This window comes from Sminthopsis crassicaudata, chromosome 2 (assembly GCF_048593235.1).
Source record: "Sminthopsis crassicaudata isolate SCR6 chromosome 2, ASM4859323v1, whole genome shotgun sequence".
Taxonomy (NCBI): domain Eukaryota; kingdom Metazoa; phylum Chordata; class Mammalia; order Dasyuromorphia; family Dasyuridae; genus Sminthopsis; species Sminthopsis crassicaudata.
In genome coordinates, this window is record NC_133618.1 from 383538771 (window position 1) to 383552291 (window position 13521).

General features: G+C 33.8%; 1 protein-coding gene across 2 annotated transcripts in view; it reads right to left on the reverse strand.

Moving 5' to 3' along the window:
* Positions 1-2890: 2890 nt before the first annotated feature.
* TUNAR (transmembrane neural differentiation associated intracellular calcium regulator) overlaps positions 2891-13521 on the reverse strand; it is a 66419-nt gene continuing 55788 nt past the window's right edge. For both annotated transcript variants that reach the window (XM_074291368.1, XM_074291369.1), the window contains exon 2: positions 2891-4837. In XM_074291368.1, the coding sequence (XP_074147469.1) occupies positions 4652-4837 (186 nt within the window). In that variant the 3' untranslated portion in view covers positions 2891-4651. The remainder of the gene's footprint in view (positions 4838-13521) is intronic.

Here is a 13521-nt window from a genome sequence, read left to right on the forward strand (position 1 = left end):
ATGTAAGATGACATACAAATACTCTTAAGAAGAGCCAGGTTTAAAAGCTTAGACTATTTGACTTCAAATTCAATCTGATTCTGAATTCTATATTCCTCCTCCTAACCAACATTGGTTTTGAACTGAGCTTTATTGAATCAGTAGGAGAGATTTTTTTCCCATAAAGGAATAGAGGAAAGAAAGGAACAATAGTAGGAAGATGTAGAACATGTTTAATGTGATAAATTGCTCTTTTTGGCTGCAACATAAAAGGAGATAAGGACAAGAAAGACTGATTGGTACCACATCATAAAAGGTCTTTAATGGAAAAAAATGAATCTTTATTTTCCTAGGAGAGGTAGTTCATGGAATGTTCTTAAGTAGGTAGAGAGGCTTGAAGAGTGCTAAATGGTTTGTTTTGATAATTCTGATTAAAATACCATCTTTTAATTTGGGAATTTGGTAGGATCATATAAAAACCCTTTGGGCCAGGTATAACCTCAGCAGTAATTGCATAACCTCTTTCATTATAACAAAAATTTATCTTTTTTTTTGTTTGTTTAATTCTTATAATGTGATGCTGCTGCTGCTGGAAACAATAAAAATAAAAGTACAAAAAAGTTATGTCCCAAATCCCAAGTCCAACTAATGTAACAAGCAAGATGTTCTAAGCCCTAAAACTTTGTTTCAAGTTTTTTTTAGCAAAGTATTTATACTTTTTTGACTTACGGGAGGGGAAATCAATCAAAAGAGTAAGATAAATAGAAATAATTCATATGCATACCAATTGAAGCAATCAGTCACCCAATTCAGGGTATAAATTAAGTGGGAAAAAAATCTAGGAGTGTTTTAAGCCATAGACTAAAAGCAGATAGTGCAATGTATTGGAATTCACTAAAAAATTAGGCATACTTCTGGTCCTATGTATATTCAGAGTAAATTCCAGCATCACTGATAATACTCTTTGTAGTGAAATGCCTTGCTAAGATCTTTTAACTTTACTCTGTGCTTTTTCAACTGGACAACACAGCTTTCCATAGACCTTTGATAAGTCCAAAAGTTGAGCAGGACAGTTTTTTTCCATTTCCTAGGTGAAGGGTCAGGGAATGATTGGGGTACTCCACTCACAAAAATAAGACTTTGACCTGAAGATATTCATGATTTTTGTTACAAGCTTTTAAAAAATTAAACTATGGTTTGTATTTGAGCATGACATAGCCAATCCACCAAAGTGAATAGAGAAGTCTCATAGATATGCTTTTCCCTGACTATATGTGGCTAATGACATTCATGTGTGACATTACAAATTATTGGTGAAACTTTAACACATTTGGCCAGTATAGGCAATAACTGTTTTTCAGGACTATCTTGTCCCTTTAAACCTGTCTCTTTGTCAAAAGGAAGAAGACAAAAGGAGAACATTCCATTAATTGATAATAAGCAGCAAACTTTCAACTCCCCAGATACTCCCTGATGAAAAAATATAGGGACTTGTTCCTTCACTGTACTAGGCAAATGGAAGGTCTAGGCCTCTCGCTAAGCTAGACCTCCAAAGCTACATGATATAGTGGGGGAAAGTATTGTTTTGGGGCAAAAAGGACCTCTAAGACATGCTGATAGATAACCCTAGATAAATCACTTACCTTTTCTGGGTTTCAACTTCCCATCTGTGAAATAAAAATGATTAGAATAATTACACTACTTATTTCCCAGGATTGTTATGAGGGAAGCGCTTTGTAAATTTTTAAAAAGTGATTAAAATGAAAGTTGTTAATAATATAAAGGAGTTTCTTAAGAACAGAAGACTCAACCAAGTTGGCTGATTTACATTAAATTTCACTACATTAACATAATGTAAAAATGTATATATGTGAAGAATGAAAGAAAAAACTTTATAGTGGAAAGAGATAAAAAATGTTGATCTCAGTTTTAATATTGGTGAAATAGTAGCCAAGTACCTTTTTTTCCTTTTAAGCCTAAATTTCTTTATCTGTTGACTGGAAATAATAAAATTTATACTCTCAAAGGGTGGTTGTGAAGAAAGTTCTATATAAAATGGAAATCACCTACAAATTTGATCAATTGTTTTTATATAAAACTGAATTCTGGGTATTCAGAAGTAACTGGCCAACAGTCCAGGTAGAACAGTATCTTTATCATAGATTCTTCAGATAGAAGTAGTACTTTCCAGGTGAAAAACCAAAAAAAAAAATACCTTCCCCCAAATTTAAGTTCATCAAGACTTAAATTCTTTCTATTCTGATTAAAGTCAACAGAAAGATGCCTCCATCCTAATCCCACATCCCTCCCTATAGGGAAAAAATTAATATCCACTTCTCAGTTGATATTTTCAAGAGAAAAAGGACAATTGGAACCCATTTGAGAATGTGTGCTGAAATTGAAAATCATTATCAAATCAATAGCAAAGAGTGTTAGAGGTCATCTAATTCAGACTCTCCTGTTCCAAACATGATTTTCTCCTGCAACAGCCTTAATGCTGCTGATCTGGCTTCAAAATATCACATGAGACTTGCGTAGGAAAAAATAATGATATGCATAGTTATTTTTTTTCCCCATTGCACCTTTATTTATTTATTTATTTATTTATTTTACTGTAGTTTGCCATTAGCATTTTTACAGACTTTCCATAATCATATTACATGACCCTCCTCTGCTCCTTCAGTCCTATTCCTAATCAGTCTTTATGAAGACTGCTGCTGATTTTCATGCTATTCAATATTCATATAGTTCCCTGGGTTTGGGTTGGTTTGGAGTGAGAAGAGTCAGCCCTTGGTAAAATTGTGAAGTAGGTGAAGCTTGTCTTTTAAGCCTGTCATATCTCTTTTCTGGACCTTTTCTTGTTCTAGGTACTAGATGTTGGATTTTGTTGTTGTTGTTGTTATTGTTGTTCTTTCTTTTTGTTTTGTTTGTTTGTTTTACATCATCCAGGAATTGTTAGGAGAAAAGACACTAACACCTTAGAATGAATTAGTTGAAGACTGCATTGCAGAATCTTTGAGTGAGAAACTATTTAGTTCAATCTCTTTAGTTCAATCTCTTCTGTCAAAATTCCAAGAATATTTGCATTAAAAAATCCAGATTAGGGGAAAGAATCCAAAGGAAAAACTATCTCCTATGGTAGAATAGTAGGCGTGTTTCATTTGTTAGAAGAATAATTTTGGGGCAGGTCTTTCCTCCCTAAAATTTTTGCTATGTAAATAATTGTTAATTTCACTTATATGGGAGGCCAGTCTTAAGTGAGAGTGAAGTACCATTCTTAGGGAAGTATTTGTATGCTAGGAGAGATCGGGCAATTAGTGTCAATACATCCAAATTTTGTCAGAGAACAAGCTTCTGGGATGTGAAATCAGGCAATTTATAAATATATGTCAGGGCATTAGTGGGTACCATTTAATGCAATGGAAAAGTCATTTATGTAAATGGTCCCCTGAGTGAGTTAATATATGCCCCATGGTGCTTAGAGACCTCTTAGGGAGATTATTGGCAGGGTTTGGCTGACTATCTCTATTTTAAAATTTACCTTATTTCTTTTTTTTACCATTTCCTCTTGCATTGTCTGATATATCTGTCTGACTTATCTCAATGTATCTGTAATTTAAATCATGATATGATAAACAGGTTATTGTGATGATGGAATTATAAATAACTCTATTAAGAATTAGATGTTATATGGATACTTTCTTTAAAAAAATTTCAATTAAAGATTGGATCTTTAAACAGTTTCTCCCAGCAGTCTTCAGTGTTTGTTTCTGATTGACCTATCTCACAGACCTGGTTCATGCATAATCCTCAGTCAAAATAGCATGCATCTCAGGTCTGCATGCCCATAATATTTTCGTATTTCTGACAGTTCCATAAAAAGCCTCACCATAGACTGCTTCATCTGAAGTCATGCACTAATCAAGGCTGAGGTTGATACTGTTTTAAAATGGTTTGGAACATAAGAAGTAAAAGAGATTTAAGAGGCAATAAATAGAGTCATAACTTCTATAGGAAAGGACACATCATCAAGGGATCATTTCAGAAAACCAAATCAAGCTTTGGACATCCAAGGGGCCTCTCTAGATGTTTGGTCCATGCTAATAAAAATAACACATTTATTAAAAATAGAAATTTGTAAATACCACCATGAACTGATACATATGTCAGACCAAAGGAAAAAAAAAAAAGAAAAAAAATATTCCCCACCCACCCCAATCCTCTCAGTAACAAACCTAAGACTTGTGGTATTAATGGGATTGTTGATAAATAATTGGTCTAAAATCACTCCCACTATATGAACTCCTCAGTTATGGGACAAAGAAGCTCAAAAAGTTTGACCAGTGGTGAAGACAGTGTTGATTTTTGAGAGGACACAATCTGTGTTCACATAGTCCTATGTTAGATGTGTTAATGAACTGTTCTGCTTGGCCTCATAAATCCCATTAGGCTTCTGCTTTGGTTATTCCTTACACCCATTAATCCATTGTGCTTTTGTGTCTGCTATCTGCAGATTGGTGTGTTCTGTTGATGATGTTTAAAGACTTCTAAGACTCATTTGATCTTGCAGGATGTGGACAGCTATGATGTTTGGGCTTCACTTCAGAACCAATTTCTTTCCCTGCAGAAGTCTGCAGTGTCTCAGCAGAAAGATCCCTCCCTGCTCTGTCCTTCACAAAGTTGTATAAATATACACAAAGATGATGACAATGAGGTTTAGGATGGTCCCAATAATCCCTAGCATTGCCAGGATACTTTCTTCTTTGTTTTCCTTTTCTTGGCTGCCTCTGTCTTCTTCATTACCACTAGTGATTACCATCTTGGTGGCCAAATTCTTTATCCTCCTTCTTAGGTTAATCTGTAATCATAAAAAAAAAAATCAAAGGATATTACTTTTTTGCTAAGACTTTTACTTGGCTAAACATACTCCATAATTATGTTCAGTCCATGCAAGGATGTTGGATAGAAAGCTCTGTAGAGTAACTGGGAATAGTAGTGGAAGCTAAGAGTGGGAGGAGAAAGGGGGTAAAGTTGGGAGGAAAGACAATCAAATCTTGAAAAATTTCGAAGACATATTTTTTGAATATATATGTATACACACACACACACACACACACACACACACACACATATATATATATATATAAAGAGAGAGAGAGAGAACACATACACACACACTCCTAGACATATGACTTTATTGACATAGAGAAGTCTCACTGAATATGAAGATTAACTGTTCTGAAACTTAAAGTATTTGTTTCCTGTTTAAGTAAATGACCTCAATTTTGTCATTTCTAAATGAGAAAGCTCTAAATATGGTAACATTGTGAGTCAGATGTTCCATTAAAGTTGTTTTTTTTTTTTTAAGGAGCTATTTACTTAAGAGAGATTTATAACCCCCTTAATTATGTGTCCCTGTAGGAGCCATATGTGTTAGATTATTCTTTAACATGTCTTGGCCACAGAAAATTCTGAAAGATTTGGCTATCGGTGACCATAGCCAGAAGGTCACTGACAGCTTCAAACTGGAATGCCTCTCAATTTTCTGGAGAGTACTTGCAACAGAAGTAGTATGACTTTGGCAGTAAGACTGTGAATGTGACACATTACTGCTATAACTAAAGAAAAGAACAAGGAATAGCTTGTATCTGAAAATATTTTCAAATTACTGTGATTCTAATGAATTTAGTCTGTTGAAACTATTTGTTCAAAAATCTCTCTATTTTTTTTAATGGAAGAAGACCAGATTGCTGTTACTAAGAAATTTAATAAGTATAAATCATAACACTTTTTAAAGTAATGTCCTCAGAATCTGGACATTTACAAAAGTGTAAAATTAATTCAGGCCACAACTTTGGGTATTTTTCACATTATTTTCAATATGTTTGTTGAGGTGGGTAAAGGGTAAGAGCTCTTTCATAATCATTACCTAGGAAATGCAAAATATATTAAAGGGTCACAAAATTCACTTCAAAAACTGGAAGAGACCTTGGAATTATATAAGTCATAGAATTTTAGAATTTTAGAAGTTATCTGACCTATCTCAGCATTTTAAAGAGAAGAAAATGAAACTCAGAGAGGCGAACTTTGTCCAAGGTTTCACAAAATGCACAGTGAAAGAATTGGGAGTAAAACTCTAATGTTGTGCTTCCTAGGACAACATCCTTTCTTCTACATTACAGGGATATTGATAGACATAGGTCTAATTAAAGGAGACTTATTTTTTGGGATGAAGACATTACTCTTCATACCTGCTTATTTTCTGCAGTTATTATCTCATTTCTTCTGCTTGAAAACAAGCCACATTCAGAATTCCATACCACCCAGATATTTTTTTCTTTATACTTTGCTCAAAACTTCCCCTTTAATTCCCCGAGTACTTGAACTTAATCCTTTCTCTTCTTTCACTTTCCTATTACTCAAATTGATCAACAGAACTCTATCTAAAAGAAACTTCAATGATCTTATAAACCAACTTCCCCCCCTTAATTTTTAGGTGAGAATAATAAAGATTAATTGATTCAGAAAATTGACTTTTTGACTAGTATCCCAAAGAATAAGGAAGCTTTATACTGAATATTTAACCAATTAATAAATATTTATTAAGCTCCTACTATGTGCCAGGCATTGTACTTAATGGTGGACAAAAAAAAAGGAAAGCAAAAGATCTTCAAGAAACTAATAATCTGGACAGAGATTATAAATGTAAAACTGAAGGCCTTTAGTAGTACCTACACATTTTCAAAATTACTCTCAAAGAGACAGAATGATGGGTAATCTATTCTATTATTCCTGTTGAGACTAGTGATTTCCATTCTAACTACATATTAACTTGGTGAGTTTTAAAAATTAAATTAGTCCAAAAGTTTCATGTGGAAATAGGAAATTTAAAATAATAGTTTTTTCAACTCCACTTAAGTCTTACTCCAATGCCTCATTGTGAAGGTGACCTTGAACTTTTAAGGACTGTGCCATCAAGGCTTAAGAAGTTTCTATCACATACTATAACATATTTAACATGTATAAGACTGCCTGCCCTCTAGGGGAAAAGGTAGAGGGAAGGAAGGGAAAAATCAAAACAGAAGTGAGTACAAGGGATAATGTTGTAAAAAAAATTACCCATGCATATGTACTGTCAAAAAAAGTTATAATTATAAAATAAAAAAATTTTAAAAATAAATAAAAAGAAGTTTCTATCACACAGAAAAGCTTCAAATGCAGTTCTTCTATAGTGCCTGATATCCGAGGAGCAGTCTAAAGAGGCTCAGTGCCAGAAGGTCATCCCTTAAGTGATGTATTACCAGAACCTACAAGCAGGCTCTTAGCTTTCTGTAAGGATATAAGGGTATAGCCTGCTGGACCACTAAAGAAAGAAGCTAGGTAAGCCCAAACACCCTGATTGAGATTTGAAACAATGACCCCAAGCCCTTTTTTGCTTATTGAAATAAGTTTCAATATCAAGTGGCCCTGCTCAGCTATACATAGTTCCCGAACCTTGACCAGTCCAATAGATTTGAGATCCACTCCCTTCTCTTAATGAGACAATTGTCTTAATGTTTGGTCCTACTTGACCCATATAAGAACCCTATCAAATCCAAAGCAAGTTTGAGTCTACCAAGGATCCCAAGGGATGTTTCCATTTACCTTGAATGGTTTTCATTGTATAATTGTATAATTATTTCCCCCTCAATAAGTTATTTTTTCTTGGCCTGTATTCTGTTATTGGGCGCTCCACCTCCCCCAAGCCAGTTGTCTCATTTAGACACATTTGCTGTTGTTCAGGGCTAGAACTAATGATGTTGGAAACCTTCCCTATTTCCCAAGCCCAAGCAGCCTGGGGACCATGTTCCTCAATAGTAATATCAGTTCCCTTCTCCTTGACATCAAGATTGTGACTGGGGCCAGCTAGACCACTTACTCCAAGAGCTCTTTCCCTGGTAATAGAAGGAACAGTTAATGGAAATTGTTGATAATCTTCTTACTGTACTTTGAAACCCCTAATTTCTCTTAAACTACATTCAGAATCCCTTTCTCTTATGAGGGTATATGGTAGCATGGTAAAAATGGTAGCACAGATGATATTTGCCATACTTCTTAATTCATTTTTGACATCAACTTAGTAATAGTCTTGTTGTGAGATCCTTATCAAATGCTTAACAAGGGATATACTACTTGAGAAACTGGATCATATTAATATTGATATAAGCATGAAACCAGAAGATAGAAGGATGTGGCAGATAAATGGACAAATAAGGGAGTTGGTTTTATTGTTCATCAAAAGATACTTATCCTTCAAATAGAAGTTTTTTTTTTTTAATTGGTTCTATAGATACCCAAGGAATCTCTGAATATAGTTATATAGTTCAAAAGGTATGTGAATTTAGATAGGGAAGATAGTATATTTTTATTTTCACTAACTTCTAATTGAAACCTAAAATTTAGCTTTTCCTTCAAATATTTATTTTTAAATGGAGTTCTTCTTAGGATTTACCAGACTTCAATAGTAGAATATGATATAAAAAAATTAAAAATTTCTGCTTTAAAACCTATTTCAAATTTTATTTTCCTCAATGCTCCAATTTGGTAACAACTTTTAGTCTCAGATTTCAAATAACACTGCATTTTCTAATCCTTAAATTTACTTATTATATTACATATGTATAGAGATCTCTCTAGTTATTTTATCACCCTAATAATCAGTAAATTCTTTGAGGGCATGCTCTAGAGACAATAAGAGCATGAGAACTATTTGTTGTTTTGTATGTCACTTGGCAAGATCACAACCCCTCAAATTAATTTTGTATATAATGACTATTACAGTCTATAAAAACAAGTTAAAAGGAAGGAAACCAATTTTCATAAGAAGACAAGAAAGATAGTTTTAGTCTTTCTAAAATTTAAGTTATTGAGATGTTGCTATATGGTATGATGGGGTTAAATTGGCAGACAGTGGAGCAATCCTTGTCACTGACCTTCTACTAATTTCCTATGTGACTTATACAAAGTCATCTGATCCATTTAACCTCCTTTTTTGTAGGTAAATCAACTATAAGAAGAAACAATTCTATAAGGTAGATAATATGATCATAATTGTCTCTCCTATATAATAGAACTCTTCTTTTCTCTTCTCTTTACTTCTCCCCTTCACTTGCACAAAAATTCTCTGACTGTTTTAGAAATTCAAATGGAAACTGGTATCAAGTTTTTAGACATGTATATCTCACTGCCAAAAAGCTTCTGCCTAGATGGTGACACAGAAGAAGTAAGGATTAGAAGAAAGGGAAGTTTCCTCTTGGTTACAGCTTTTCAAGTGACAATATAGGTTTCCATTAAGGAGTGAAGAAAAATAATTTTTCTCTACCATGATGTTATGGTAATCCCACTGATACTTCCAATTTGAAGCATAGACTCAACAAGGAGGCTTATATCAAAGCTCCTTGCACCTTTCTTTCAATAAGTGGCTCCTAGACTATTTTAAGGTCTTGGGATATAAAGTGTTTGACAAGATACAACAACCGTTCTTATTAAACCACTAGAGAGCATAGGAATGAATGGAGTTTTTTTGGTAAAATGATAAGTGACATTAATCTAAAACTATCAGAAAGCATCATGTATAATGGGGATAAACCAGAACCATTCCCAATAAGGTCAGGAGTGAAGTAAGGCTGTCCATTATCACCACTGATATCCAATATAGTATTAGAAATGCTATCTTTTAGCAATAAGAGAAGAAAAAGAAATTAAAAGAATTAGAATAGGTAATGAGGAAACAAAATCATCATTCTTTGCAGATGATATGATAATATATTTAGAGAATCCTAGGGAATCAACTAAAAAACTACTGGAAACAATTAACAAGTTTAGCAAAGTTGTAGGATATAAAATAAATTCACATAAATCATCAGCATTTTTTTTTGTTACTGACAAGCTCCAACACCAAGAGATAGAAAGAGAAATTCCATTTAAAATAATTGTAGATAATATAAAATATTTGGGAGTCTATCTGCCAAGATAAAGGCAGAAACTATAAAAGCACAATTAGAAAACACTTTCAACACTTAAACAATTTGAAGAATTTCAAGTACTCATGGGTAGACAGAGCTAATATAATAAAAATTACAATTCTACCTAAATTAATTCACTTATTAATGCCATCCCAATAAACTTCCAAGAAATTACTTTATAGAGTGAGAAAAAATAATAACAAAATTCATCTGGAAGAACAAAAAGTAAAAAATTTCAACTAAATTAATGAAAAATTCAAATGAAGATGGCCTAGCTGTACCAGACCTAAAACTATATTATAAAACAATGGTCATTTAGTACTGGTTAAGAAATAGGGTGGTTGATCAGTAAAACAGGTTAGGTTTACAAGACCAAATAGTCACAGACTATAGTAATCTGAAATTTGATCAGTGCAAAGATTCCAGCTTCTGGGATAAAATCTCACTATTTGACAAAAACTTCTGGGATAATTGGAAAATAGTATGGCAAAAGCCAGGCATTGACCAACACCTAACACCCTATACCAGGATAATGTTGAAATAGGTTAATAATTTAGACATAAAGGGTGATACTATTAAGAAAATTAGGAGAACAAGAGATAGTGTACTTTTCAGATCTGTGGAAAAGGAAGGAATTTGTGGCCAAATAAGAACTAGAGAACATTATGAAATGCAAAATAAATAATTCTGATTATATTAAATGAAAAAAGCTTTTGTACAAACAAAATCAATGCAGTCAAGATAAGAAGAAAAGCAAAAATTGGGAATTTTTTTTACATCTGAGAACTCTAATAAAAACATATTTTCTAAAATATGTAGAGAGTTGACTCAAATTTATAAGAATACAAGCAATTTTTCCAAGTGATAAATGGTCAAAGGATATGAATTGACAATTTTCAGATAAGGAAATTACAGTCATTTCTAGTCATATGAAAAATTATCTAAATCACTATTGATTAGGGAAACACAAATTAACAACTCTATCACTATACATCTCTCAGATTGCCTAAGATGACAGGAAAAGATAATGGTGAATGTTGGAGGGAATGTGAGAAAACTGGGACACCAATGTATTGTTGGTGGAGTTATGAACTGATCTAACCATTCTGGAGAGTAATTGGAACTATGACAACAGGCTATCAAACTGTACATACACTTTGATCCAGCAGTATCTCTACTGGGCTTATATCCCAAAGAGATCATAAAAAAATGGAAAAGGACCCATATGTGCAAAAATGTTTGTGGCAGCTCTTTTTATGGTGGCAAAGAACTGGAAAATGAGTGTTTGCCCATCAGTTGGGGAATGACTCAGTAATTATGGTATATGAATGTAATGGAATATTATTTTTTAAAGAAATGATCAGCAGAACAATTTCAGAAAGGCCTGGAGAGACTTGCATGAACTGATGCTAAGTGAAGTGAATAGAACCAAGAGAACATTATAAACAGCAATAACAAGATTATGCAATGATCAGTTTTGATGGACTTGGCTCTTTTCAACAATGAAGTGATTCAGGCCAATTCTAATAGACTTGTGGTGGAGAGAGCCATCTGTATCCAGAAAGAGGAATATGGGGACTGAATGTGAATGACAGCAGTATGTTCACCTTTTTTATTCTTATTTGCTTGCTTTTTTTTTTTTTTCCTTTCCCATTTTCCTCCTTTTGATCTGATTCTTCTTGTGCAGCATTGTACCATGCCCTCCTGGCAATTACAATTACTAGTCTGCCCTAGACTCAACAGAATACCTTTGACCACTGACCTTTGCAGTATCAACTCTACCCAGCTTGCCTCCTCTGAGGCCTTCAAAGGTCTCTGGCCACGATTTCTTGAATCTATAGTTTAATAACCGGTAGCACACTCAAGGACAGCCACATGTAATCTTAAAAGCCTTTATTATACCTACTCACACAATGCCATGACTTGATGCTTTGACTTGTTGGTTCCCTAGTGAACACCTGGTCAGAAGACCCACATGTTCATTACCAAACTCCTTACCTCTTGGCTATCCATCAGCTTGGCTTGACTTGGCTACCCCCGGTTAGGGAGCCAGGTTAAAGAGAGTGACTGCTGTCTGCAGTGGGCTTATAAAGGGCCCGTGAGGTCACACACACAGCCAACCAGCGACAGAGCTGTCACCCATTACGAAGCTATCTCAATATGGACAGGATCCCACCCACAGGGCAGTCCTATATCCACAGAGAATACTTCTGGGCCACTCAAATCTCCTTTTGCACTGTGGCCCTTACACAGCATGATACATGTAGAATTATATTTAGAAGAATTGTTCCTGTTTAACCTATATAGGATTACTTACCATCTAGGGGAGGGGAGCAGGGAAAGGGGGGAGAAAAAATTGGACACAAGTTTTGCAACAATGAATGTTGAAAACTGTTTTTGCATGTATTTTCAAAATAAAAAGGTATTAATAGAAAATGGGAAAAATAAAAAAAGATAAAAGTCCTGGAAATTGGTAGCAAGAGCTAGAATATTGCAGTTGTATCAACAGGAGCAGAAAGCAGCATTAATTTGACATCAAGGAAACATTATTATCAGAAAGACGACCACCACAAAGAAGATCAAGATTTACTTTTTAATGAAACAATACTTAGTGCAAAGATAATTTTTTTAAATGAACAACTTCATTATGTTTTGATGAGGCTTGTGATCTTTCTAGCTAAATGTATCTATAGTTACTAGTGAAGTTACTAAATTCTTTTAAATGTCATTTTAATGCATACTGTGATTTTTTTTTTTTTAAGAATTAACTTTGTTTTCTGTGTAAAAACAAATGACTTATTCTGTACTTGATTTATATTATGTACTGGATATCTCTTATTTCAAAATCTCCCCTCTTTTTGGGACTTCCATAGACTTTTAAACCATAACTATTATTATAGTTAGCAATAATCTCTTGGATTACAGAGATAAGGACTATATGCAAATGACCATGAGAATGGGATATCAAGTACCCTGAGGAATAGTCAAATGTTTTCAAACTTGAACCTGCGTAAACTATAATGGCTGGGCAAATGTCTTATCATTCTTTGATATCTCCTTCTTATCCAAAATACTTGGTATTTTAATCCTTTAATTACTCATTATGGTATTGCTTCCAGCACCAATCAGTTCTCTGTATACTTAATCTAATTTGGCTGCCTTCCCCAATTTGAAAATTTAGTACTATTTCTTTCTTCTCTAAGTTCATCAGAAACTGTGATGTTAGGATTCAAGTGGTTGCCTTATCCTTGATAGAAATCTGTGACACTAAATCTATAAATTAAAATCATTTCTATTATAGTGACATGATCATCTTGTACATCATAAAATCACAAATCTATAAGTGACCTAGAGGGACCTAGAGGACATCTGATATAACCGTCTTTCACATCTGCAGATCAAGAAACTAATGGAAGTACTTATTTAGGGTCATAAAGATAACTGTCAGAGGTTCTAAACCTATGTGCTTGTTGATGGTCCACTATGGACAGAGAATATTTGTCCAATTATTTAAATGTCCTTTTATTTCTATAAAGAA